At 41.9% G+C, this 27,094-nt stretch overlaps 1 protein-coding gene across 24 annotated transcripts in view; it reads right to left on the bottom strand.

Moving 5' to 3' along the window:
* MTSS1 (MTSS I-BAR domain containing 1) overlaps positions 1 to 27,094 on the bottom strand; it is a 122,133-nt gene that overhangs the window by 35,257 nt on the left and 59,782 nt on the right. The window contains exon 1 of one of the 24 annotated variants that reach the window (XM_071738347.1): positions 14,635 to 14,773. The exons of the other annotated variants lie outside the window; for them this stretch is intronic. Coding sequence (XP_071594448.1) covers positions 14,635 to 14,641 — 7 coding nt within the window. The 5' untranslated portion in view covers positions 14,642 to 14,773. Of the gene's footprint in view, positions 1 to 14,634; positions 14,774 to 27,094 lie in introns of those variants that run through there. 24 annotated transcript variants of the gene reach the window in all.

Raw genomic sequence — 27,094 nt, forward strand, 5'->3', positions numbered from 1 at the left:
ACCAACTTTGATCAGCCCATGAAATTTCAATGTAATCGTGTTTTGGTTAGTATTAGTTTTGATAATTGCTTAGATCCTATTTGCAAGCCAAATCTACTATTCTCAGGTTACAAATATCAGCCTTAGTAAAAAACTTTTCCAAACTGTAGTATTGTCTGGAACAGCAAAGATATCAGCATCTATTTAATAGTCTCATTTGATTATTAAAATAACCTGAGACTTGTAATATACAGTAAAGCATCTTCCTTAGGCTTGAAGGCTTTGGTACTGGGCAAGTAAAATACATCTTCCTAGTAAAGCAACTTGAAAATTACAGCCATTTGATTTATTTTTTTTAAGCTGGCAAACAAGTCACCATCTTCCTGCATTCTAGCAGAATTAAATCCTGTGCCCACGAAATGGCTCTGGAACAAAGACACTAAATAACTGGAACGAATTGTGGCTATCTGGTATTTTCCATTGTTCAAAAAGATAAACAATAAGTCCTTTGTCACTTGCCCAATTATTCATGTTTTTATAAGGAGCTTTTGAAATAATATTACTTGGTAACACTGAAGAGCTGTAGCTCTGCTGCATATGGGAAAAGCACACAGACTCCAGCCTGGACCCAAACCCATCACTTCCAGAGATGCTGCACTTGCATGAGCTGTCACAGACCCTGGTAACTTTAAAATCAATACAGAAGATGAGGAAAAGTGTAATGGAGAGAAAGCAACTAAAGGAAGAGACCAACACTGACAACAAAAAGTGGATTTTTTTCCAAATCATGGGCATTATTCTTTGAAAAGACTGCCAAATAAATGTAACTCAGAGCCTACAGCTGCACAACTCCAGTGTCAGAGATGGAGAAATGAACTGAAGACTTTCACACCATAGGCTGAGCAATTCCCAACTGAGTTTAAGCAATAGGCAGGTTATTCAAGTTGAAAACTGACTATAATGCTGGAACATTAACAACTGCCAATGGTTAAGTGACACTTCTTTGCTAAGCCCATTATATGAAAAAGGGAAGATTCGTTCTGAATAGGAAATAAGACACCATGTGTTTTGGAGACTAGGAAACAAGGGTCAGTTACTATTAATATTAAATTGCAAGGTAACAAAATTTTAACGGAGCCTCCAGTAACTGAAGCATAAATACATCCTCTTAACACATAGTACAGATGGATGGGCAAGTTCAGCAAAACAGCTACAAAAAGTTGGGTCTATGCATTGGTAGTTGTGCTTGTTTAAAAACAAAACAAAACAAACAAAAAACCCCAAACACCCCACAACAAAATAAATAAAGCCTGGAATAAAAAGGTTATTCCACAGAAAAAGAACAAACCCAACTGGTTGGGGGTGAGAAGGGTTATTGTTCTTTCCCACCTTTTAAAACTTTGTTACCCATAAGTGTTTACAAGAGCAGGGAAGTAAGAGGTGTTAATTTTATTCTGTGAACAAAGATACTATGCTATAACAAAGCAAAGGAAAAAGGAAAAATTGATTTTGAGAAGTTTTTGATGACCCTTGATGTGTTGCCTAAGATGGCTTTAGGAGCCTGCTCAGGAAGGGGAATGAGAAGTAGTGTTGGTTAGGTTTGGAGAGGCTGTGCCAGAACCTCAGCTCAGTCATCACAGACCTGAGGAGGGCTGTGGGGACCAGGTTGGGGCTGAAAAGGCTCCATTTTAATATCCTGTGCTGAGGTGTGCAGGGAGTCAGACAGTGCTGGTGAAGGTCAGCAAGGTGATTTGAACTCCTGAAGCAGTGGCTCTTGCCAACCACTCACTGAGAAAGGTGTTGATCAGCCCTCCCTAAAGAGCATAAATCCCTCCCACAGAGCACTTGAATCATAAATTCAACCTGCCTAAAAAATTAAGCACTGGGGAAGATGAATGCTCCAAATGACTAATACAAGAAAGGATGTTCCTCTGCAAAATAGCTTGCTACATTCAATAAGCTGAATTTACTAGTAAATAAACTGATTTACAATAAACTGAAGTCAGAAAAGAAAACAGGTTTAACGAGCTTGGAAATGTGATTTCTGCAGTACCATGAAATATCAGTGTAACCCTTGCAGCAAACACACATCCCCCATACAGTCCTTCCAGTTGTCCTCTCTGCCCTGCTTGCTTCAGGGCCATTTGAAGAGTTCCCCACACACATCCCCTGCAGAGAGGGAACCCACAAGCAATATTAATGTGTTCAAGTCCTGATACTTGCCATGCAGTTGACTACTCAAAATCTGGTAAGAATTTTATTGCACTTATTTGAGGACAGACTCACGAACCAGGTGGGCAGATCAAGTGGAGACAACTCCTTTATCAACACACAAACTGAGTGGCAAAAAGAGCATCTGAAGCATTAGTGTGTCAGAAATAAATCGAAAGCACTGCTTGTCTCCATTTCACTTTCAAGCAAAAAATCATTTCATTCTCCAGTAGCTGTAATTTCTTGAAGAGAAATACTGAGGCCACTTTAGCAAAATTTTCATCAAACTAAGACTATGTGAGGTGGCTGACCTGGGCTCCATTTACTGCTCTGCAGCTATGCAAAAGTTAAGCTTCAGTGCCTTCGGTTCTCAGTTTATAAAATGAGGCTGTGAATTATCTGCTTCTCTGACATCCTACCATAATTCATCCATTAAGGCAAACAATACTTGAGAACAGTGTAAAGTAATACTTGAAACCGGAGACAAGAGACATATTCATCAGAATTCCCACTCAGAGAAAGTGGCTTAACAAAATGCTCCTGTCAAATTTGACTGGAAAGTGGGTGATAACATCAGCCTTATTTCTTCTAAGTAAAAGGCAGCTCTGCAAGGCAAAATGTGCTTCCACTCTCACCTTCCCTGCTTCTCCCTATTCCTGCCTAAGCCTGTGAGAGACCAAAAACCTTTTTCATGTAAGATAATTAAATGAAAGCATGTGGATCCTGACACTACAATGAGTCCACTATAAAGACATAAATGCTTTTCTTTTGATGCGTGCTTGTCATTCAATATTGCAGAGAGACAACAGGGAGAGACTGCAGGAAAGAGACTCAATTGTTTTATTGGAGTAATTATGTCTGTATTTAATAATGATCATATATCAAGGAAATGATTATTTGATGAAATGTGCAGCTGTACAACTGCATGGCCTATGTATACTACAAACAACCCACTACAATCAACCTCTTATCTTCTCTCTCTTGCTTCGTTGTTGAGCAACCCCAGAAGGCTCAGAAGACAACTGCCTTTCAGGAAGTGCCTTTAAGGCTTCAAATTATTAACGAGCTCATCTTTATCTTCAAGGGCAGAGTCCAAACATGCCAACTACTTCCCTCTATCCCAAAAGGGAGGGAATGATGAAAAATGGGTGTAATACTTTTGTAATTTCAAAGTTATCAGAAGAGGCTTCCATTTTTGAGCAAAGATTAAAGCAGGAGCAGAAGAGAGGCCAGATTATTAAATACAACTCTGAACACAGAGGCTATGACAGGCTGACTAACAGTAGGACATTTTAAGTTAATGGTCATTACTCAACCCTTATCCAAACTCATGCTGTTAGAAAAGCAAGCAGTTTCCCCCACTGATTACACATGAGGGATGGACCTTGATCGTGCAAAACTGTTTATGTGGATGCCTCCATGAAACTCAAGGATGATGGGATGTACCAGTGAGTTACAGCAGACAGGGAAAAATCAAGGGGTTTTGCCTGTAACTGACCAGCACAGAAGTTGTAAGCATCACCACTGGGATAGAAACTTGAAAATGGAGATATGGTAGCACTTCATGTATTTGTGGGCTCCAGGTAAGCCTTGGAAGGTGGAAAAACACATCAAGAACTGCAGGTAGTGGAGGGACGTTCAGCATCTACCACCCAGGAAAAGAAAATAGGACTCTCTGATTCCTATAGCCACTATAAGCTATTCTGAGCAGTGCTTGACAAAGTCTCTGATGTTGTTTTTTGCAAAAAACCCCGTATTTCTTGAAGCATTAAAAATTAAAATGTTCTAATTTAGCCATTTTTCAGAGATGAAAAATGCATGTTCAAGGTCAAACTTACCTAAGGATTTTAGATCAACCAAATTTAATAAAACAACTCCGGCAAGACACTGTCATGTACTGCATCTCTGGGGTTGCTATTGCAAAGGAACAGCTTGCTTGCAATGTTAAGTTGAGTGCCCCAGTAATTTGGGCAAATTACTAGGAAAATCTATTTATAGAGGCCTTATAGGCAGTTGTCACACTTGCTAGAATCCCATGCAGCCTGGATGATCTCGAGAACAAAATGCGGTATGTGGTTTATTTTCTCTTTTGCAGAAGAAACCAGCATTTGTCCACAGATGGGCCTTGCAGGATCTGAAATTGCATTTGCATTGATTTAAAGGAAGAATAAGAGTTAAGGAGAAAAGAGGCAGGAGCAGATAGTTAAAGAAATAAAGCAAAAGGAACAGGAAATCTGAGCCACAGCCTGTCCTGGCAACCACCAGCTTTAGGAAGTCCTTAAAACAGGTTATGACCATGTTCTAGTCAGTATGCTAAAGAACATGCAAGAAAACTCTTATGACTTCTTCTGATCTAGCTTATTGCTCTGCTCAGCAGCATTTTTGCTTACCCTAGCTGTTCTCCTAGCAGAGCATTGGGCAAAAACCTCACTCCATGGGAGTCAACACAAACATTGCTGTTAAACAAGCAGGGTCAGAATTTCACCTGTGCACACAGAGGTCACTACACAAGACTGTCCAATGATTAAATATGGTCATGAACAAGCCCTGCTATAATCTTTGGACAGTCTGGGTACAGACCTATTTAGATAGCCAGACTCACTGATCTCTGTAGCTTCATGAATCTAGCTCTAAATGGACATTTAATGTCAGCCAATGCGTGAAGAAGGCAGTAAGTCAAGATCCTTATGTTCTTCTGAAGTACAACCCTTTATTTTGTCTGGGCACAGCTATGAACTGCAATATAATCTGATTAGACACCAGCAATATTCAGTGAAGGGAAGAGATAATAGACTTGAAGCAAATGGCTTGGAACACCAAGTGTAATTCCACCACATGCTCAGCAGAACACATACTGCTTGTTTTGAACGGGCAACTTCCACAGAGCCTGTGAAAAGCCTACAGGTATCTCTTCTCTTTGTGTTTAGCTATTGGCCTTGCAAACACCTTTGGCCCCAGAAGTCAAGAGCTCCTTAACTTGGGTCTCCCAGCTACCTGGGTCTATCCCAGACCAGCAAAGATTTCAGCTATGACCAAAAAGCTACTGCCTCCAACTACAAAATCAAGCTCAACTGGGACAAGCAGGTGCAAAAAGCAGAAGAAAAGATTATTTCTTTTTAAATCCAAGTCAGCAGATCTAACTGAAACCCCACAGAAAGCAGATCTGCAGAACAAGGCAGTGCTATTTTTACATGATGTCACTTCTTCCAACTGAGCATGATTCCTTAATGTTGGGAAAGATCACGGAGGGACAAAGGGAGGTAAAAATCATCTAAACCACCTTAAGTAATTACCGGTTCAAAAAATTTGAGAGAAAATCCATTATATTTTAGTTAATTATACAGAACTACAGCACCATCAACCCATGAAAAGATTCAACACACATCTAAGCATTGAGCACAGCAGCTCAGGCCCTGGGTGCAAGGGGAAGTTCTGCCCCTGCCCCAGGGATTCAGGGATGTGGCTCCCTCTTGCTGGGGCAACCTCGTGTTTTTGCTCATTGTTAACAATCTCTAACTGCAACTGACATATGTGGGGAGGGTGCTGGTGATGATACTGCAAAAGGCAATAAATACATCTTCTGATTGTTTCTCAAGGCAGCTGCTCTGTGTGCTACAAAGGGCATTTAAAAATCATCTCAACTATGTATTGGCTCAGCTTAATACCCCCTCAATTTACTTAGTATGTCTCCAAACTCATTTCAATTAGGCTTGATAGAGGTGTAGAGATTAAAAACACACTGACTCTGCAGACATCTCCTCTAGAACTCAGATAAGTCATCAGCAGACACACAGATAACCAGCACACCCCTTAACTGAGTGGCAGATAATGGAAGGATAACAAGAATCCAGGGCACTAGGTGTTTACAGTATCCAGATTGCCCCAAAGATCTTTTTGCCCTGTGCTTTATATAAATAGTTGTGTTGTTCACCGAGTGAACTCTCAAACAGTTAACTGGTTTTGTCCTCAATGATAAGCTTTTTTTTTGGCAGCATCCCACTTATGTTCAGCTTCCTCAGCGTTACTACAATATAATGAATTTTCACAAAAGTAGAGAAGAATGTCACTGCATGGGTTTGACACCAGCTGGTTGCTTAAGCCTGCAGTATGAAGGAATTTGATACACAACACTGAACTTGGCTTAAAAAAAAAGTAATATTCCACCTGTTACAGAAAGGGAAATGAGGACAGTCACTTCTAAGCAGTGAAACCAGAGGGCTTTGTGCTTTTGGCCACAAACTCAGAAAACACACACTCCAAACAACAAAGCAAACTCTGAATTCAAGTTTCTGAATTTAGAAAAGGTATGGGCATTTTCTCCTTTACTTTTAAGCAGCAAGTGAAGAAAGCATCACATAAAATCAAGCCTGCATGCAGATCAGGTGAGACAGCTTACAAGCACAGGACCTTGCTCCCCAGATCTTTGGCTGCTTTGAATGCACAGATTCCCATGCTCCACAGGCAAACTCCTGTTTATCCCACAAATCCAACCCAATGATCTATGCTGTCAGGCTGCATTTAAAGTGTGCCTACTAAAACCATGAAGAGTGCAGCAGAAGAAAAGCTTCAAGAGTTCTTTGATTCACAGAAAGAAAAAAGTACACCTTGTAGAAAAGATCAAACAAAGCTGCAGAGGTTTATGGCATTAAAAACATGGCATACAGCACAAGACACTTGGCTTAGCAGTGCTGACTGGCATGCAGACACCAAGGCCATGTTTAGATCTTTCTGTGAGGACAGGGTAACTGTATTTCTTTCTCCAAACAAGCTCCATTGAACCCCAGTGAGCAAGTCTCAACCAGTGGAACAGCAGATACCTGCAGTTCTCCCAGACTCATCCACTCGGGTGCACTCATGTGCAATGCACACATGTGATGCATTTGTAAGATCTGCACAAGAAGCACCAGTTTTGAAGTATCAGTCAATTGCTCTTTGTAAGAACACCTACAAGAAATATCAGGAGATCAGGATCTGAATCAATGAAAAAGACTAGAAAGCAGAAGACAGCAGTAAAACAAAGAGCAATTAAGAAGAGGACTTTGCAAATCCTGAAATTTAAGCCTTGAAAGGGGAGGAAAAGCTATCCCGTGTCCACAGAGGTTGCTTTACAGCACTGCTCCTCTATCACTCCAGCTGTTCCCTCAGTGCAGTACAGAACACCTCTTGTACCTCTTCCCATTGAGCAGACCCTGTGAGGGGAGTAGGAGGGGTTTCACACCTTAAATCCACACAGGACAAACAATCACAATGCTATTACCATTCTAGCCAAATCCTGCTCATTTTACAGTCCTTAATCAACAAATCAGCTTGGGCTGGGCATTTTTTATTATGGCTACAGAGTGCTGCTAAGGCTTCTGTAGCAAGAGCCTGCAAAACTGTGTTAATACCCTTCTTGGGGGATGCCCTTCCTTCTGTGGTAGGGAAATTTATGTGCCTGTACTGGTCCCCTCTAAATACTGGTGTAATGTGTTTGGCTACTGGTCCTTTCTTTCAGCATCTCAGGCAAAAATCAGGGAAATAAGACTGGAAGGGACCTCAGGAGACATGTGTTGTGTGGTCTACTCCCCCACTAAAAGCAGAGACAACTTTCATGAGGTTGCTGGGGTCTGTCCAGTTCAGCTTTGAGTGTCTCTAGGGATGGAGATTCCCAGGCTCCTCTTTCAGTTGCTGACTGAGAATTTTTTTTTTCCTTACCCAAGATCTAGAGCCCATTGTCCCAACAGTTTAAAACTACAGTTTCACAAGCACCTCTCGGGAGGCTGTGTTTCCTTGACATTGCTTCATCAACGTAACACAGTAAATACACGTTGAAAGCATTTATTGGTTTTATCCAAGTAAGAGCTTGATGTCAAAGGAATTTAAGCACCTACCTTATGCACACAAAACAGCATTGTCACAACCCAATCTGAGAAAAAAATTACATGTATGGTATTTTTTAAATTATACAAACCCCATTAAAATTCAACTACAAAAAGCAGCCAGTCCAAGTGCTAAATTGCTCAAATGCATCCATGTACACTTACTTTTGCTGCATTTCTTAGGGTTCATTGAAAAAAGAATTCACAGTACTTTATGGTTAAGCTCATTTTAGTACAGAAACATTAATCTGGTCATTTGACATCTCTGGTAATGCAGGAAATCCATCTAAGCCTCATAGCTCCTCACACGCTCTGATGCTCCCTTGTTCTTCTAACAGACCTCATCAACCCATACCTACAATACACAGTTGGCTGTGACCTATTGCTATTAATTTGTCTATTAAAGACAAAAGGAAGTGTCAAAGTTAAATGGAGGATTTCTGACCTAGGCTTTAAGCACCATAATGCATAGGACTAGCATATAAATTACAAGCTTAGTGTGCTCAGAAAGGGTCATCTCCTATTTAGAATTTATTAACTACTCTCCCCAGAGACCACCTTGATTTAGTACCACGTAACCTATATTCCCACATTTCACAGTGATATTGTTACATGAAAGATTTCTCTTCCTTCCATCCTGCTCAGCCATGTGAAGCAGGAACAATCAATTCACCCAGCTCTTCTCCCAAAGATGATCAACCTGAGGGCCAGGTCGCTCAGAAATTCCACACACACAAACGTCCAGACTGACAGGAAACTCACATTTGTAACACTGCACTGGACATGCCAGGGAAGAAGAGCCTAGAATCACTCAAGAGAAAGCCATCTTGCCATGTGGTCTCGAAACCAGCTTGTAACACACAGGGCCAACAGAGATGATGAGATGTTGCTCACCGAATGGAGAGCTCCTGGGTTTTCAGACTTGGGCTTTAGTCCCAAATCCCCAAGCGAAAGCTTAACTCAAACCCATCTGCTGCTCACCAGCATGTTCAGCTCTGCCCTAGACTGAAAGGCAGAAATCTTGCAAGAAGTGAAAAATAGTCTGCAGGATAAGGATGCAGCCACTCTGAAAAGGTGTCTGCAGGAAAGAGGCAGTTACTGACTTGCCCACTCTCCCCTGACAGGAAGTAATGATTTAAGGCACTGATTCCTGATTTTTCTGTTTTTTCAGATGATGATGTCTGCCCCACTCCTAGTCCACAGGCAGTGCAAAGCCCAACCTGCAGTACAACTGTGTTGAGATCCAGGCAACCAAATGTCCTACAGGGCAAAGCATCTTTTCACCACTTGCCTGACAACAAGTGACCCCCACGTGAGCTGCTCAGCAACACTTGAATGCTTACATTTAATACCTGCACTGAGAACTAATTTATTGTTTTATTTAAGGGGAACTCCTTGAAAGAGGGCAAAGGTGCTGCAAATTGTTTTCCCCAGAGTAAAGTGCATCTGCAGACAGTTCCTGAGAAGCAGCTAAGTTCCTAAGCAGCTAACACACAGGAATTTAATCACACACTACCATTCTCATTTCTTGACATTCTCCTGGGCATTGCAAGGCCCACACAGGCCAAAACTGTCACAAATCTGAAGTTGGAGTGAGAAAGAAAAACACACACACACACACACACACTTTTTACATCATTTATAGACCAGACATGACTTGTTCCAGAAAGAATCAATCTATTTCTTCCTGTTGTACAAACACCCACAAACCAACTTAACTATCCTAGGCAACCAAACACTTGTACTGGTAACTAGTGTTGTTCCCACAACATGCCAAAGTGAAAACGAACCTTAATGATGTGACATAAGTGAGACTTGAAAATACATGTGTCTTTAATAAATTCATTTTTAATGTGGTCAACTTCTGCAGTTATGCTCTGGTAAGCATGACGTATCATCAGTCTTAACACATGTCCAATGCAACAGCAGTTTCTGATTTATTTTCTCCCCATCCCACATCCTCTTCAGAGCCCATTTCTATTTCAAGCATCAGTACCCAATGCTTGTAACATCTGCAGGTTGCCAACTAGTTTGTCTATGGAAAAATGGATTTGAACTACTTGCTAAAAGAAATAAAAAACACCCTGCACTGATAACTATGGATAGCTTGTGAATTTTTCCTCTATCTATAAATACAGCAATTTCAACTGCTAATTAAAACAGACAGGTGCAAATGATGTAAAAGCTGTAACACAGCACAATAAGTCTCCAAACACATATATTTAAAAAATCATTATAAAAAGCCCTCCAACCCAAACCCTGTAAAAAGGATAAACACTCTCAGCTTTTTACACTGCATTAAGGAAAACAGTGCTGCAGAAAGCACAAAATATGGAGTTAGAAGCACAGAAAACACAAGACCATAAGATCTGTGGCTATGTAGTACTAAAGCCATGCTTTCCTCAGGCTCCTGAGGAGTCCTTCAGCTGCTGGAGTATCTGCCCATGACATAAGCTGACAGTAGCTGCAATGCAGCACTCGCACGGGCACTGATTATCTCTGAATTTGTCTTCCAAGACAGCAGCACTGCCACTCATCCTCAGCAAACTCAAGGGCATGCCTTCCACAGAAATAATTGCCATGTTTAATCTGTCCAGCTGCAGTCCATTTCAGATACAACCACTTGTAATGGGCTTTAGCCTAGATTTTTATAACAGTTTGTTTAAAGTAGGTAAAATAAATTATTCAATTAAAAAGATAGCCCCCAAAGAACTGGTTTTTGGTACAGGAGTGAGGACAGTGTAATTGGGTCTTGATGTAAGCAATATTTCTCTGGTTAAGAAAAAAAATTGTCCGAAGAAAGTAGTTAGTCTTGTTAAGCTGCCATTCCCAAAAGGACTAAAAGGCTGTGAAAAGCATGTCTTGCAGGTCAGACTATAATAAGGCAAGAACAAGGTACCTCAGTTGGCAGGCCAAGATAAACCAGCAATACACATGGGACATATTCAATGCTGTGCACTATTTTCCTGTCTGGAAGATGTGGCAAAACCCTACAGCAGCAGAGGTGGGAAACACTGAAAAAAATCCTGTGGCTACTGGTGAATGGTAAACATTAATAAAACCAGAATCACACTCGTGCTCTGATTCATCTTCTAACAAAGCTTTACACCATGTCTGCTAAAATGTAGGTCAACTAGGGGCAAACATATGCATGAAATAATCAAGAAATGTACTGAGCTCTGAAGAGAAACAACAGTGTGGTATCTTCTATGAAAACAAGATTTAAGGTAACAGTATTTTAAAGGACTGGAGAAGGTGACTGAAGACAAAATGGGTACAAATTAGCATCAGCAATTACCCATTCAATGACTCTACCCCCATAGTAGAGACAGCTCTTGCAAATCAAGTCAGCAGTAAGGATGGGCAAGAAGATGGAGAGGATCCCCAGGGACATTTATTCTAGCAAGAAGGTGAGATGATCCACTTTAAACTTAAACTGTGTACAGAAGGTGGTGCAATACAGCTTCCTTTGATGTTTGACTGCCTTTTGCAAAAGGAAGAAATAGTATCAAAAGAAATGAGCTTGCAAAAAGGTGAAGAGATCTCTTTAGCAGAAGCTATATCCCAAGAGGACACCACATTCTTTCATCCTGACTTCTGCATAAGCAGTGTCCAGGGAATACATGGTGCTCCTCATCTGGATAGCAAAAACACACTTTTGCATTAAGTTTTTGTTAAGAGTTGCACTGGACACATTTCAAATAACTTTGATGCTTCTGGGCTTTGCTAGGCAATAGCATGGGACATCAACCTATCTCTAACCTGGAAAAGTCAGACTGGGGGAACTACAAATATCTGGGTCAGAATGAGCCCTTGCCTTAGTCATGTCTCTGCCAAGGTGCACTGCAAGCAAAAATGTACTGACAAGCAGGCAGAGACTGGAAGTGTAAGTCCCGTGTAATTTGCTTGTTTAAAAATGTGTCCCCCAATCCATTTATTCTGCCATCTGTTAGTGAGGTCAAAGGTCTTCCGAAATTCGACAAGCTACAAGTCCTCATGGGTGAGGCACCCTACTTTCTGCAGCCAGCAAAGAATAAGTGTTTGACGGGCTCAGGATCTCAGCCAGCTTCCTTTGGCTCTCCATCCAAAGTGACACGATGCATCTGGAGTAAGGCTGACCAGCAACAGCCTTAGGCACAGAGCAAACCCAGACCCAAATGTGGATCTCAAGATCTGCAGCAGGATGTTATTATCTGCCCTATTCCTTCCCGCAGTTCTGTACTCCTGGAAAAGGCTGCTAGCACATGCAAGGATCCACCCTAAAAATAAGAATAACTACTAGAGATGAGAACACACTTGAGAAAGATGTGCATAAAGACAGAAATCAACACAGCATCTCCCAACACCTCACTGGCTGTCAGACCAAGGTCCATTCCCCTTCATATCACAAAACAGGTCTGTGTAGCCCAGACCTCTGCTTTAGATAACGTGTCACTCAGCTTCAGATCTTTATTGGTCACCAAGGTACAAGAACTTGGCACCCAATAGGAAACACGTTGTTCCGGCACCGTGCTCTCTCCAACCTGTTCTGAAAGTAAGGAAATGGTCAAGCTCAAAACATGTCAGTGGTCCATAGATTTAGTACACCCAAAACTTCCGAAAGGAAAAACTTCCACAGTTAAGTCACCCCCAGCCTTTAACCCAGCCTGTCTTAAGAGGCTTATTCATTTATAGCAGGATGCATTTCCTGCCATAAAACAGCCATATGCAGAAAATAGTACAAACTTCCTTCAGAATCTATATTTAAATTGGAGTGATAACACACTGCTAATATAATGGCTGATATTCACTGCTCATCACTGACTTTTTATGGTTTGAATGCTTTAGCTTGGCTTTCTGTTATTTTATCTGCAAGTTTTCCCCCATCACTGTCCAAATGATCCCCCACGAGAGCCTCTAAAACAGATACCACCTGTCCCAGTGACTCGTGGTGGTGAATTGGATGTGATCTAAGGAGCATGAATCATCAAGAAGAGCTACTTAAACCAAGTCCAGCATTTTGACAAGCAAAGCATATCACCTTTGTCAGCATGGAAGCCTCTTTCACAGCAGAAAGCATGGAGAGATCCACCAGGCAAAGAGCCAAGTCCTCTTTCTACAAAACCTTCCCACCAATTGCTCTGGTAACCGCAGGGACAACTGCAGAACAGGAATGACAGTCCTGTCCAAGTGACACAGTTCCCTCACCCATAAGGACAAGTGAGCTCCAGAAAGAAACTGTCTGTTCTTTTCCCAGTCAATACAGTAAAACTTACAAGAGATATTCAGTCTCTTCAGGCCGAACTAGAAAAACCCTGTTTCCTACAAGTTGCTCTTAGCCCAGTGAACAATCAAGTGCTATCAAATCAAAAATACTGAACTCCTCTGGCTGCGGGGACCTGAAATTCTTTACACCTGAAATTCTCTATGATGAACAAGAATGAACCCCCCACATACTTGTGGTTCAAATTTTAGGATAATTTGACTCTCCACAGAACACTAGGGCCATACAGATCATGTTTTGTGGAAATCTGTGCAAAGCCAATGCAGCATTTCTTAGTGTGGCCTCTCATAAATTAACACCTCAAGGTCCACAGTGTGAGCCTGAAAGATGAGCATTCTGAGCTTCATCTTCAGAATACAGATAGATCTCCAAAGAGCATCTTCCTGAGTTCCCCGAGTAACTTCAGACATAGCACGTGGGGTGGAGGGTGGGAATGTAACACTATTACAATTTCTATGACTATGACCTTTAAATGTTTAACTACCAATTTACTCTTTGCAGCCAAGATAAAGCAGCAGGTGATTAGCTTCACTATGAGTCATTATGTCCCTGTAGTGCAAAAATTCAATTAAACACTTTAACAGCCTTCAATTTTGTTTGGGATCTGCTTAGCAGAGCCAAAGTCCCCTAGCTACAATACTGTTTTGCCTCACAAGACAAGCAGAGTCAGTCCAGGTCAGTGCTTGATTGAAGAAGAGGTCTCATAGAACATTCCAAATGCTCCAAGAAATGGGGCTGATGTCTCTGGAGGAGGCATTGCTAACTATAGCTCTGGGAGGTCTGGAGCTCGTGTCTGGACACAAACTGCAAACTTTCAGTGAGCTGCAACCAAGACCCTGAACTGTCCTACTCATTGATCTCAAGCACATATTCACTTGCTTGGGCTATCCTGGAGCTAAATCAGACACATTGTTCTTCATTTGCTGTTGTACTTGCTGCTTATACAATCTTAAGAGGATGTTTCACATCTCTAGAAATGGTTTCAATGTGGTGGTGTGTGAACACCTACACACCTTCACCTGCTGCCTGACCCATTCCTCCGTAACTCATTTATAGTATAAGGAATTGCTGAAGCACCTGAGTAAAGTTTTCCATGTACTATGTAACTCACAACTTAATCATCATTAAACCACACACCTGGAGTTCAGAAATTTTACAGGAAAATATCTGCAAGCTTGAACAGATAGCTTGACAGCTAAGGCTCTTCCCCCTCCTCTAGAGTAATTTCTTTTTCCCCAACAGCTCAGTAAGCAATTCTGAAAAGGAAAAACATTATTTCCCTCCTCCCCACAGCTGAGTCAGCAAGGGCAAAAGTAAACTCACAGAGCATGGATGTACCCTGCTGATCTCTGGACCTTTAAAACTGCTTCACTTTCCTTCAGCACTTTGAGTTCTCCAAGCCCAGACACACACACATGTTGTACTTGAGTTGCACTCGTGCTTGCAGGACCAGCCCCTGATTTCTGCTCCCAGTCCAGAAGGTTACCAAAACACAAAGATAAATTAGCAGGAAGGGTAAATGTTCTTCTCATCAACCCATGGCCTTACCAAGAATTAAGCTACACACAATACCTCCTGTTCTAAGCCTGTATCATGGGGAATGCAGGTTAAGTTCACAAACTTAATTTTGCAAGCTTTAGCTTAAAAATTACCTTTGGTCACCCTTTACTGACCATTTCACAAAGCTTAGGAATCTGTTACTGGCTGCAAGATAATAGATAAGTGCTTTAGCTCAGACAACATCTGCTCATGGGTTTCGATCCAGAGATCCGAAGTTCAAACTCCACTGCCATATCCTGTCCTTTAGGGCTGCAGAGTCCTAACAATTCAGTGTCAGGCTTTCACAGAGAGCAATGAAACATTTTTGTTCTACAGCACACAGTTTGATCAAAGCCTTTCATTAAATATTCTTCTACTTCTTAAACCACACGGTGTGCACTACGGAAAGGGTTATTTTTATCTCATACCAACATTGGCTGTATTTATAAGGCCATGTTTAGTATGATTTTTTTTTTTTAAATCCAGGATTAGACTCACTAAGAGTCTTATCTACACATCAGTCAGGGTTTTGCATGAAAAAACATTCGTACTGTAAGCTCTGGCGTGTATGCACACAGCTTCATTACCATAAACACATTCACCCCTGTAAAAGCTGCATTTTCAATAGGCACTGCCCTGCGATTCACAGAAGTGTTAAAGCAGGGTTACTGCTTAAGGAGTTTCCTATTACCATCGTATGGGGAAGCCCTAATGAGAGCTTTGCAACAATGTTTTGCGAAAGGGCTCCAGGACCAGTTACAGCAGAAAGATCCATGGCAAGGACATCGCACATCCATGAGCAGGAGATGGTTAGTTTGACAGGGGTAAAAGAAACTCATCTTACACAGCAAGAATATAAGCTGGCAAAAAATAAAAACAGGTAAAGTCATGTATCAAACTCATGACTAAAAAGCAAGACAGATGCAATCTATTTGGATTCCACTTAAACACAGAATCTCATATTTCTTTCTAAGAAGGCCTTAAAACGAGACTCTTTTTTCCCATTATAATCCTGTACTTTGGTTGCACAAGAACAGCAAAAGAGCAGCATGCAGACACTGCGATCTCTTTCTATTTCCAACTCTTCTAAAATCATTTTCGACTCTTCCACCTCTCAGCACTTCTACGAGAAGAACTTGGTGAGTCACACAAACAACAAGAACACCCAAATACCTGTGAAGAAGCTCTTCTACCTCCAAGATTTCATTTCCCCAACTGACACCAGCCAATGTTTAGATGGCATTAATGCATTCAAAACTTGAACTGGTGACTTCTGGAGCTTTTTGCGGAAATGAAGTGTGCTACACTTGTCACTAGTGGAGGGAAACAGTTAGAATAGAGCATATGTGTAACAGCTGGGCTAGGAGAGGCCATAAACCTTTCCTTTTTAAAAGCAATATAATCTCCACACCTCATCCCATGTCCCTGAAGCGTGGGAGCAGGTATGTCCCTGCAACAGCAGCTGGGGCTCTCTGTACACTAACTCAAGTAGCTTCAGTCTCTGGTGGGTAAGATGTAAAGAACTCAGCCTGAGAAAAGACACAGCTTGTGCTCTTGTGCACGCAGCGCATGCGAGATGGTCATTTGCTTCAAGGAGCACAAAGTGATTGACATTTGATCAATTAGTTCTCTACTAACATGCAGCCAGGGACATGGTAAAGAGATTTCCTTCCTGATTTTTCTTCCTGATGTCTTTCCTAAAGAGACATTGAAACACATTTTAATCTGCAACACAGACTGATAAAAGCAGCTGCCCAACAGACAGTTTCTTACAAAGGCTTAATTCTCCTCAGAGAGCTTGAGAGCAGCTTTACTGCCTGCCGGATAAGTCATGTTTACACCAGATCCTCAGAGCTGCTCAGCCTCTGGATGAATTTAGAAATTCTGCAGAGCAATAATTAGCACAGCAGGCAATGAAGAAGCAACAGAGAAGAATAATTTAGTCTCTGTCAATATAGGGTCAAGTTCAGGGTTGCTTGTCCAAACTTCAAGGCAGCTCATGAGAAGAAAGGCAGAGAAGGATGAAACAAGGGGCACTTGCACTCTAAAACCCCAACTACTCTACACAGACCAGCTTGAGCAGCCTAAATCAGCTTTGCAACTCTTCTTCCTTCCCATTTCAGGGCTTTTTTGGGTACCCTTAGCAGGCACAACTGTCACATTGTCTCAGGGCTGTAGATTGTTTCTTGGCAGGCAGAGTATTTCCCCACTCTTGTATTTCTGCTAATGAGTCAGCAAGTGCCCTGACTTAAGTAACTCACCACCACCAGCTCAGCTCAGTCCCATGCAACTGCACCCCAGAGCAGAGCAGATGGGAGAGCTCATGTGGTATCAGCTGGATTCAGCCCCCTATCCCCTAAAACCACTTGCACAAAGAGCCAACATGGCTAACTCCAGCCACCATTTGTGAAGCACTCAGCATCACCATTTCCATCTCCTATGGACTGTGTCAGCACTGAAACAAAATAGGGAAATTGTTAGACAAAGGCAAAAAGAGATAAATATGAGATAGAGATACAGGCAACCTTGCTTAAAAACAAAATTCAGGTCAGAGGAAGGCCAGGAACCATCAGGCAGTGCAGCTCCTCCTTCTGGGTTCTCCAGCCAGAACAGAGGCACATCACCAAAACTCATACACTGCCTCTAATGTGCAAAGAGAATAGAGAATATCAAATCAGTGTCTGTATGTCTGGTTTATTTGTGCCTCTCTCCACCCCCACGAAGTAACATCTTCTTTTAAGTCCATAAGAACCTGTTATTGGCATTCCAGCTACAGACAGAAAGCAGTACCAGCAGTGTCAGTACTGACATACATCCCTCAAGCTACTACTCCTGGAGTTGAATTTGAGAATTCACATCCTAGAGTACATGCAGTAATTGCACACTCAAGATCACAGGAACTAGCAAAAATATTAATTTACCTTATGCAAATAGACAGTTCATATTCCTTAGACCCTGCTGTGTAGTACAACACACCCAGAAGAGCTAAATACAGGCACAGGCAGATCGACTAAGAGGTGGACAGGTCTTGTCACCAGGGCTATTTACTGACTTCCTGAAAACATCAAATGTGCATTAATTTAGGAAGTAAAAAGCAATTCAAGAAGATAAATAACAAAAGCACAGAGAGGAAAGCAGACTCAGCCCTTTCCAATCTCCAAACTACCCCTCTCTCTCTCCCATCTTCCAGGGCATTTCCCACCCCTATCTGCACCTGGTCAAGACACACTACTGCAAATCTGACCTAGGACACAGACTGCCTGCTGCTCCCATTTACCAGAAGCACAGCAATTCCTGAAAAAAAACAGGGCTAAGAACAAATCCCAGTGGCCAGAATAAGTACGTGAACTAAGAAGAAGGCACACATAAAAAGATTTTTTAGGTCTCACACTGTAACAGCACCATGAATCATAATTATGTCCTATTTGCTATCCACATGGGCCTTCAAGTCAATGGTAACAGTTCACTTGGCACAGAAACATAACATGCAGGGTTACACCTGCACTGTTTTACTTCTAGCCCTTCCCAATTCACTTGTGTTAATTCAAAAATTGGCTGCTTTGGTGGAAAAAGATGGAGCAGTCCTGCAGTGTCTCCAAGCTGATGAGCACATGGGGTTGACATGCAATTCACTAGCTGGGGCTGATCCACTGCTGTCCAGTAAGGACACACATTAGATATGGCTGTGAGTCAGTGATCACAGGATCACAGAAATGCTAACAGCAAGTAACCTTACCTCTAAGGACTCCTTCATGTTGGGAACCTGTGATCTGAACCCTCAAAAATCAAGGCAAACATTACAGGAACTGATGTGGTGTTGCTGTTAGAGCCAGCCTGCAAACTCTGCTGGACAAGATGCACTGGAGAGGAACATGGGCTGTTCCGGTGAGTCCTGTTTGCAAGTGTAGCAAAAGGGCCAGCAGAGGTTCCCAGAGGTGATGCCATGAAGGGTAGGACTGTTACTACCCTAAGTAAATGGTGAAAGGAAACTCCACTAGGGAGCAGGAGGAAGTGATAGGGGAAGGAAGCACAAAGGTAGGCCTGGTTCTTCCTTCTGTTCTGAACACAAAATGATTACACCTCTACCATGACAACCAGGCTCCTCTGCGTGGCAGGTTCACCATTCTCTCCTCTTGAGCCTATAGAAGATTTAGCAATAGATCTTTGTAACTTACACCACAGAGCCCACACGAGCCCTCCAGTGCTAGGCATATTCAGTACAGGTGACAATGACCTTTCTGGAAGTCCCATACCACTGCACCACGTCCTTCTATACAACCTGACGTGAAAGAATAACTACAGGCAGTAGCACAAGCTTGTTTCGTGTGCTCCACAAGCCTCTGTCTTGTTGGAAGCAACACCATCACATCATCTGATCTAAAGGGATATCCATACCTTCAGTAACAAGCAGACAATTCCATTTAATGTCAACTTTGGTGCTGGCTTCTCTGCTGGAAGGGTGTCTGGTGTGAAAAGGATGGTAACCAAAATTCTGTACCCAAGCCTTTGTAGAGTTCTGAAGTTGGAGAAATATTCAGACACTACCAGTGTGCTTCAGTTCTGATACAAAGTATAGCTAAGGAGCCTGCAGCCACATGTCATCCCCTATATCACTAATTTTCTACCAAATCATTAATGTAAGGCACAAGAAAAGATTGCAAAGATGTAACTGTCCTTCCCATCCAAACACACACTGCATTTGCTACTCCTGCATCCCGATTGTCTGAACTCTGGGATCCTCAGGGAAACAAATAAATAGATAGAAATGTTACTTCCAAGATCTACATATTTTTTCCATAATGAAAAGTGTCTTTCCAGGGCTTGTTGAGACACAAACTACAGAAGGTGAGGAACATCCTGGCTAATGCCAGGACAATCTGACAGCTGCTGACATTCACTGCATGTTCCTTAGTACATTTGCCTATAGTACGTTTTATTTCACAACAACATAACCTCCTGCTAAGTACAAACCTCACTCAACCTTTGTTTAGCAAGGACAAACAAAACCAAACAGAACACCCCAGTGCTTTCTATGCTTTGCCTTGAGAGTTCTTGTTCTAAAAGAGACATAAGGCAACCAGCCCAAGCGAACAGTCAGAGAAGAATAGCAATCTGCTTTGGTATACAGTGTGGGCTGCAGGTCTTGCATTCTTGGAGGGAGCATTTCAGCTGGAAACCTTCAGATGCTAAATGGGGAGACAGGGCTGAGAACGAGAGGCTGAAAGAAGGTGAGGGGGGTTTGAAACAGCCCTGCATGGCCTGAGAGCACCAGGGCTCATCATCAAGAGCAGCTCTGCTGCGTATTTAGGACTATTGATTATCCTCTCCTAATCCCATGATTGAGTGCCTGGGGAAAAAAAAAAAAAAGAAAAAAAAAAAAGTTTCATATTATGTACAGATAACTCCCTATTTAAAATCTTTAACAGAGATTTATATCTCTGAGCTAGTCTTCCATTCCCCAGGGAACCCAGACAAGCTGCACAGTAAGACACTGAAAGCTACAATAAAATGAAGAAATGATCTTCAGTAAATCATTAAGTTAACCGTATGTTTATCTGTACTGTTATGTCCCTACAATCTAAAATACTAGGTATGCAACTTTTTATTTTTATCATCTATTAAACTGTCATGTAGCTATTACAGAAAACTGAAACTTCTTTTTTAAAAATACTGAGCATCAGGGACTGCAATTTCTTGTCACGGGAGGGATACTTGCATGCCAATCCATATCATGAAAGAGAAAATGGAGATAAAATATATGGAAATAAACCTTTGAAGCAGAAGCTGTTCACCTTCTGCCAACGTTCTAGCAGATAGATTTGCTAAAAACTTGACAAAGCAGGCCTTTGAGATAATTTTTACCAGTTCTGCTTCATCTTCTCTCATTCATTCTTCTGGTACACTGTGCCCCTACATTTCAGGGTGTATTATATATACAAGGAACAGGCAGCACCAGAACTGGTCTGAAGCTCCCCAGCAATGCAGGTGAAGTCCTGTGTGGTTGTGGCACTTGTGCCCAGGGGAGGGAGGTGGGGGATGAGGCTGAAAGAAGGCAGGAGGAGGAGGTTTCAGGGTCAGCAATCGCTTCCCTACACTTTCCTTGCAAGTGGCACAGCTCTTCCCTCAGCCAGCCTTGGTCTCCCTCCTGAGGCCTGGAATCACCAGGATATGGGAAACACCAGGGCTGGGGCACTGGTACACAGGAGCAAGGGTGGAGAAGGGGAAGGACAGCACTCAAGCCATCCCACCAGGGATAAGCTGATGGCAGATGCAGATGGCAGTGCCATCCCTGAGAAGCTGGGACAGGTGGCAGAGAGGGGCAGCTGCAGCCTGAAGAGACATACTGCCATTTCCCCAAGACTCAGAGGTGACAAAGAAAGCAGGCAGCCAGCACTGCATCATGACCAATGTGTCTGCACAACCTCTCTGCTGAAAGCTCACGGGTAGCTCCATGAACACCACTGACATTTTTCCAGCCTTGCAGTGTAACTACAGACACAGACCCTTCACCTCTTTCTCTGGAGCTCTATGACAGCCACCAGCACAGACAGAAGATAAATCAGCCTTACAGGTATTTCAGGGATCCAGTATTATTTTAAAACCTTGTTTCCTTTTTCTACAAGAAGAATAGAGAAGAAAGCTCTCTGCTCCCTCAGGCCTGACATAAAAAAATTAGCATTTGTTTGTTTTACAGAACAGGACTTGCTCTATCCAATTTAGACTCAATCTGTTAATCTAAAAACAAAAGCAAATAAATACTGAAATTATGACTAAGAGGGATTTCAAGAAGCCTACACCTTATTGTGTTTTCTCGAGGTATTACAAATAGAGTCTTGCATTTATTCTACTGTATTTCCTGCTGGCACAAATGCAAAATTCAAAGCTGCTGTGCTGCTTTTGTTGTCTGCTGCTACTGATGATGTGAAGTGTAACTACATGTTCAGTCCAGCCTGGGAGGGCTGCCCTTTAAAATCTAATTTGAATTGTGATTCCCAAAATCCTGACTATGAATTTGTGATCAAAGCTCTCTACTGTTCCATGCAAGCCCTCAAATTACTGATATGCTGAAGTCCTTGAAGTCCACCAAATTAATAAACTCTAGCCCACATGACTAAGGGTCACACAAGTTCAAACCCAGCTTATGTAAGAAACGGAATTGGTGTGTTTGCCCTTAAAAAAAGCCACCAAGATAAATACTAGGGTCAGCAAACATGCTGTGCAATATTTAACAAGAAAAAACTGGGACCTTAACAGGATTTGCAGCCTAGAACTGCTCCTGAAGGCAACAAACTTGATATGATCATCCTGACAGCTGTGACAAATTAGGTTTCATTTGCCTGAGAGGCAGCCATGTTCATTTAACTGCAATTACTGGCACATCATGATCCCCACACCAGGGAGTGCACCCAGCCATCCAGCCAAACAGGGCATCTTGTGCAGATACACCTCTTTACATGGTTCTTTATAACAACACAAAAGTCTTCAAAAACAAGTTAATATGCACCAGTAGCTTTTTCAGGTGTTTGTTGTGGTCCCTCAAGCTCTTTTTCAATCAAGGCAACAACAAAACCTGGCTAAGATGCTTTAAAATCTGCCTCCCTTCCCTATGTGCATGGTTGCTGGATGCAGTGTGCACAGGACAATGTGCTATTTTGTTACAGATGCTTACTCTGTCTGGTCTAATTCACGAAATCTGAAAATTACTGCACCCATCCCAAAATGTTATTTTGAAAGGCAAGCCATCTAAATTAAGCCTTTTTTTCAGTAATTTGTCTTTATGCCTAAGAACATATCTGGACTTTGTGATCCTGAGAGCAAAATCCTGCACAATATTTACAATTTTGTAAGAACCCTCTTCTCATCCCCTTATACTTCAGCCCCAGCAAAGAAGAAAGGTTTAGTCAATTATACATGCATCATTTCAAAATAGTTAGTTGGTGAGCTAATTTAAAGGAAATGAAAAACCAAAACCTCTGAGATGTGCCCATCAGCTTCTTTGAAAATTCCTAGATAACACATCCATAGGCATGTCTGATCCAATTAGTCATGCCACAAAACATCACTCATTTTTTCTTCAAGACATACTTTATTTATTCTCAAGCAGGACTTTACAAGTGTCTGTGCCCTGTAGGCAAGAGTGCAGGAGCCCTTGTCCATCCTCCTGCCTGCCTGTTTGCTGTTGCAGCACCAGCTGCCAGCAGGAACAGGTGTTCTGTGGTTTTCTTCTCAAGAGAAAGTCCCAGGCACTATCACTGGTGGAATGCAAAAAAAAAACAAAAAACAGCACAGCACATAGGGCCTGACATGGAGCTACATTCCTCTCTGAGCAGGTAAGACATCCACAGCACCACTGACTCAGATGTCTTCCCAGGGAGCAAGCTGCCTTTGGGTATTGGCACTCAAAAAATGCAGATAAATTATCACTCAAAAAGCACTTTTGCCCATTTTTGCCCCCCCCCAAAGAAATATCAAATGCTGAACAGTGTATTTCTGCAGTATAACATTAACTAACTCTCAGGATACCATCAGCTGAGGCTGAAGACTCTGCCCCAGTAGCTAACCTCTATTCAGTGTTTCTACAAAGGGAAAATCTTCAACAGTTATTTTCAATTTTTTTTTTCTTTTCAAACTCTGCAGTGAGTCAAAATAGCTCAAATATCTAAGAATGAGATATGCAGGGAAAAAATTGAAAATAAAAGGATTAAGAAAAACAAGGGGTGAAGATGAGGAAAAACATGCAAATGGATTTCTGATATGAAACTGCAGAATAACCCATGACCAAAGCAAACAGCCATGCAACATGCCACCAACATCTTCTGAGGAATACTGAGCAGCGAGGCATCACACAACTGAACGCGAATTTCAGAATCAAATTAAGTTTGTTTCTGATCTTCAAAGGCTCATAAACGTGTTAATCTTTACCCACTCCGTGTAGCCCTACATATTTTAGTGAGTTAAGCTAAACATGGTCTTAAATAACAGCAGGATCCCAGCTTAAGTAGTTCCGACACGGCATCCTCATCCTGCTGTACACTGGACTCCCTCGGACAGCAGCTTTCTCATGGTGAAGACAGACAACAGTACCTAACACGCTCTGAACAGGAACATGATACATGCAATAAAGCAGCCACCCAAAACCAAGTCATGTTGTCTGTGTTTACATTGTAAAAAGTTATGTTTACCCTGATAAACACAGCTTTTGAAAAGGTTATTTCCCTCCCCCTCAGCAAACAGAAAAGGTTAACTTCATCATCTGCTGTGCACCCGTCAAGCTATAATGCAAAGGCAGGAGCTCCAAAGAGCACAGCCCCTGTGTTTCTCTGCACCAAAGCACCTTTCAAAGCATCCTGACAAAATGCTCAGAAAACTACCCTGAAGTTACACTAACCTGCCTTGAACTCCTCTGCCACAGCCTGCTTGTTCAGTAGACTTAATTTTAAAGCACGCCTCTGAGACATGGGTTTATGAACAAGTCCTCAGACCAGTAAATTTAGAGGTAAAATTCAGCTTACCTTTCCATTTAATGTAGTCATTAAAAGTGTGGTGACAGGAGCTCTGCTCCCTCTGTGTGCTTTCAGATTAACTCCAACAACACAGCTAAATCACAAAAATTTACTTACTCACTCATAAGTGACTGCTGAACTGCTGAGAGCTGACTCCAGCTAGTCTTTACCATTATTACCTGAATAGCTTTTAAATTTTATTATTTTTAATTATTTTTTTATTAATTATTATTAATGAATTATTATGAAAAATTTTAATTTATTTATTAATTTTATTAAATTTATTAAATTTTATTTCAATTTTTTACAGGATGCCTAGAGGGACATCAACACTGTAGCACTAAATACAGTAGTGTTCACAAGCTAAATTGCTGCTTATGAGGTGTATCAGCAAAATTTGGAACATACATGGGCAGACAAGATGGTAAAAATGTAAGAGGTCATTTCAGCAAAGCCCAGAGATGTGGAAGCTGGAGCTCCTTTGACAGTTGCCTGGCAACATTCTGTTATCTTATATTCATTTATATTATTTTGATACACTTACACTTATCCCAGGTCTCACCAAGGGGTTTTCCCCAAAGTGAGTTTGGCATTTTCTCTCATTTGGGGGGTGTTTGTTTGCTTTCTGCAAATCTTCTGGAAACAGCTGAGTTCTGCCAAAAAGAGCTCAAAACTCAAGAGCTTTCTGAGAACAGTTTTTGTAATGGGCTGTCTGCTCCTTCCAGATTAAGTTCTGCCTCACAATGTGCATTTTGGCAGGCTGTTTCTTAACAAGTACCTTTCATGGCTACTACCTTTCATCATCATCCAACCAGACAGACAGTGCATTTCATGAAGAGATGGGCTGCACTGAATCTACTAGTTAAAATTACCAGTTAATGGGAAGCTACTGCAATATTAAAAGCCTTTTTATGCTTAAAAAGCATTTAAGTTTATTCCCCTGTCAATAAAACAAGACAAACTTAAAATTCAAGAGGACTTTGATTTGCCACTAGGTTTTCTAAATTAAAGAAAAAAAATGTTCAATTATTTATTTCTGGGCAGAGATATCTCCCCCCGTCCCACTTCCCCACTTACAGAAAAAGAAAACATAATCAGTGTCCACACAAAAAAAACAAACCCAAAACCCACCCAAAGGCCCTTTGGGTGTGTTTTGAAGAAGCTATTTAGAGTAAGGAACATGTGCATTCTCTATCCTTGTATTTATAATGAGGCTCCACCATCCCCAGGAGCTAAAGCAGAATGAAAATGGGTCACATATCTAATTAGCACTATTGAAGCATGAAGCCCAAACATCCCTGAAATGCAATAGATTTTTTTTTTAATAACTGCAGCTTCATTCGAATATCCCACACTCACCTATGTGAGATGCCAGAAGCTTAAAATATGGATACCATCAAGCAGGCATGTATCCAGCATCATGCTGCTTTGCTCCTGGGTAAGGGGAGACAGTTGCTTTTGACAAAATCTAATCTGCTAGCTAAAAAAAAATCAAGTGATTAGTCAATCAGCCTGTTCTTTAGTCACTTTTCATTATTAAAACAAAACCAAACCAACACAATCCTCTTTACTATAAAACAAATATACAGATCCCCAGTCTGGATGCAGATGAAACATGTTCAAGAAGGACATCTGAAGCAGTCAGTCAGACAGAGGCTGGTGGGTTCCCACAGTTTCTTCCAGTAGAGTGGCCTACACACTGTCCCACACTGTGCCCCCTTCCCCACATTCATTAGCAAACCAGTAAGGGCTCTGCAGCAAGCCCTGCACCCAGCTCTGCTCCTCACTCACACCTCCTGCCATGCACAGGTATCACCATGCAAGTGCCAGGCACATGGGGCTGTCACAGAGGAACATGTTTAAATTACAGGTGTGGGCACTGGCAGAGAGCACTAAGGAACTTCTCCTCCTGCTTGCCAGAGAGATTGCACGTGTGTGTGGAGGAAAAAGAGAGGCAGCAGATGACTTTTCCACACATCTGGCTGCCACACTTGGCTTTCCCCTCCACTTCTGTAGCCTGCTGCTTGCTCTCACCTCCCAGGGCTTGTGTTTACTCCAGGAGGGATCAGCCTCTTGCACCCAGCACCCAAAATGTCACTTGTGTTGGGTGAGATGAATGCCAGTGAAGCTATGGGGAAGCACCCCAGGAAAGTACCCAGGAGCTCAATGCATGCACCTAAAAAGTCACCCAGGGATGACTTCCACATGGAAACCCAGGCTCACCAAGAACAGGACTGTGCTTCATTTCAATCAAAGTCAACAAGCCATAAAGGCCACTCACCCGTGAGGGTTTGGAAGTCACTAGAGCCTTCTGGAAAAATAAAAATACCATGAAAAAATTCAGAGAGGGGAATTAATTGAGCCTGCAGCTGTCTGCTCTACATAGCAAACGTCACAAAGTTCATGCTGCTGCACAGGATATTTTTTTTTTTTTGTACTAGAGATGAGCAGGAGAAAGCAGTACAAAAACCAGAACAAAATGTTTATTCTGCCCATCCATGACCACACTTTCAGCACGCAGGCGACTGTGTCTCTTGCAGCACTTGACACATGAGCACCTCCTGCACTGTGCATTTCTGTTTATTGCAGTCAGATGTTTTGCCACCACCCACCCCCCTTTTTTTTTCTTTATGAATAACTTCTTTCGTCACAGTGGAGAACAAGGTACACTGCTGCACACTGACTGAAACACAGTGTTTTATTTGGTTAAATCTAGTAACTCCCTCATCTGCATATGGAAA

Source organism: Heliangelus exortis, chromosome 2 (genome assembly GCF_036169615.1).
Source record: "Heliangelus exortis chromosome 2, bHelExo1.hap1, whole genome shotgun sequence".
NCBI classification, from domain to species: Eukaryota; Metazoa; Chordata; class Aves; order Apodiformes; family Trochilidae; genus Heliangelus; species Heliangelus exortis.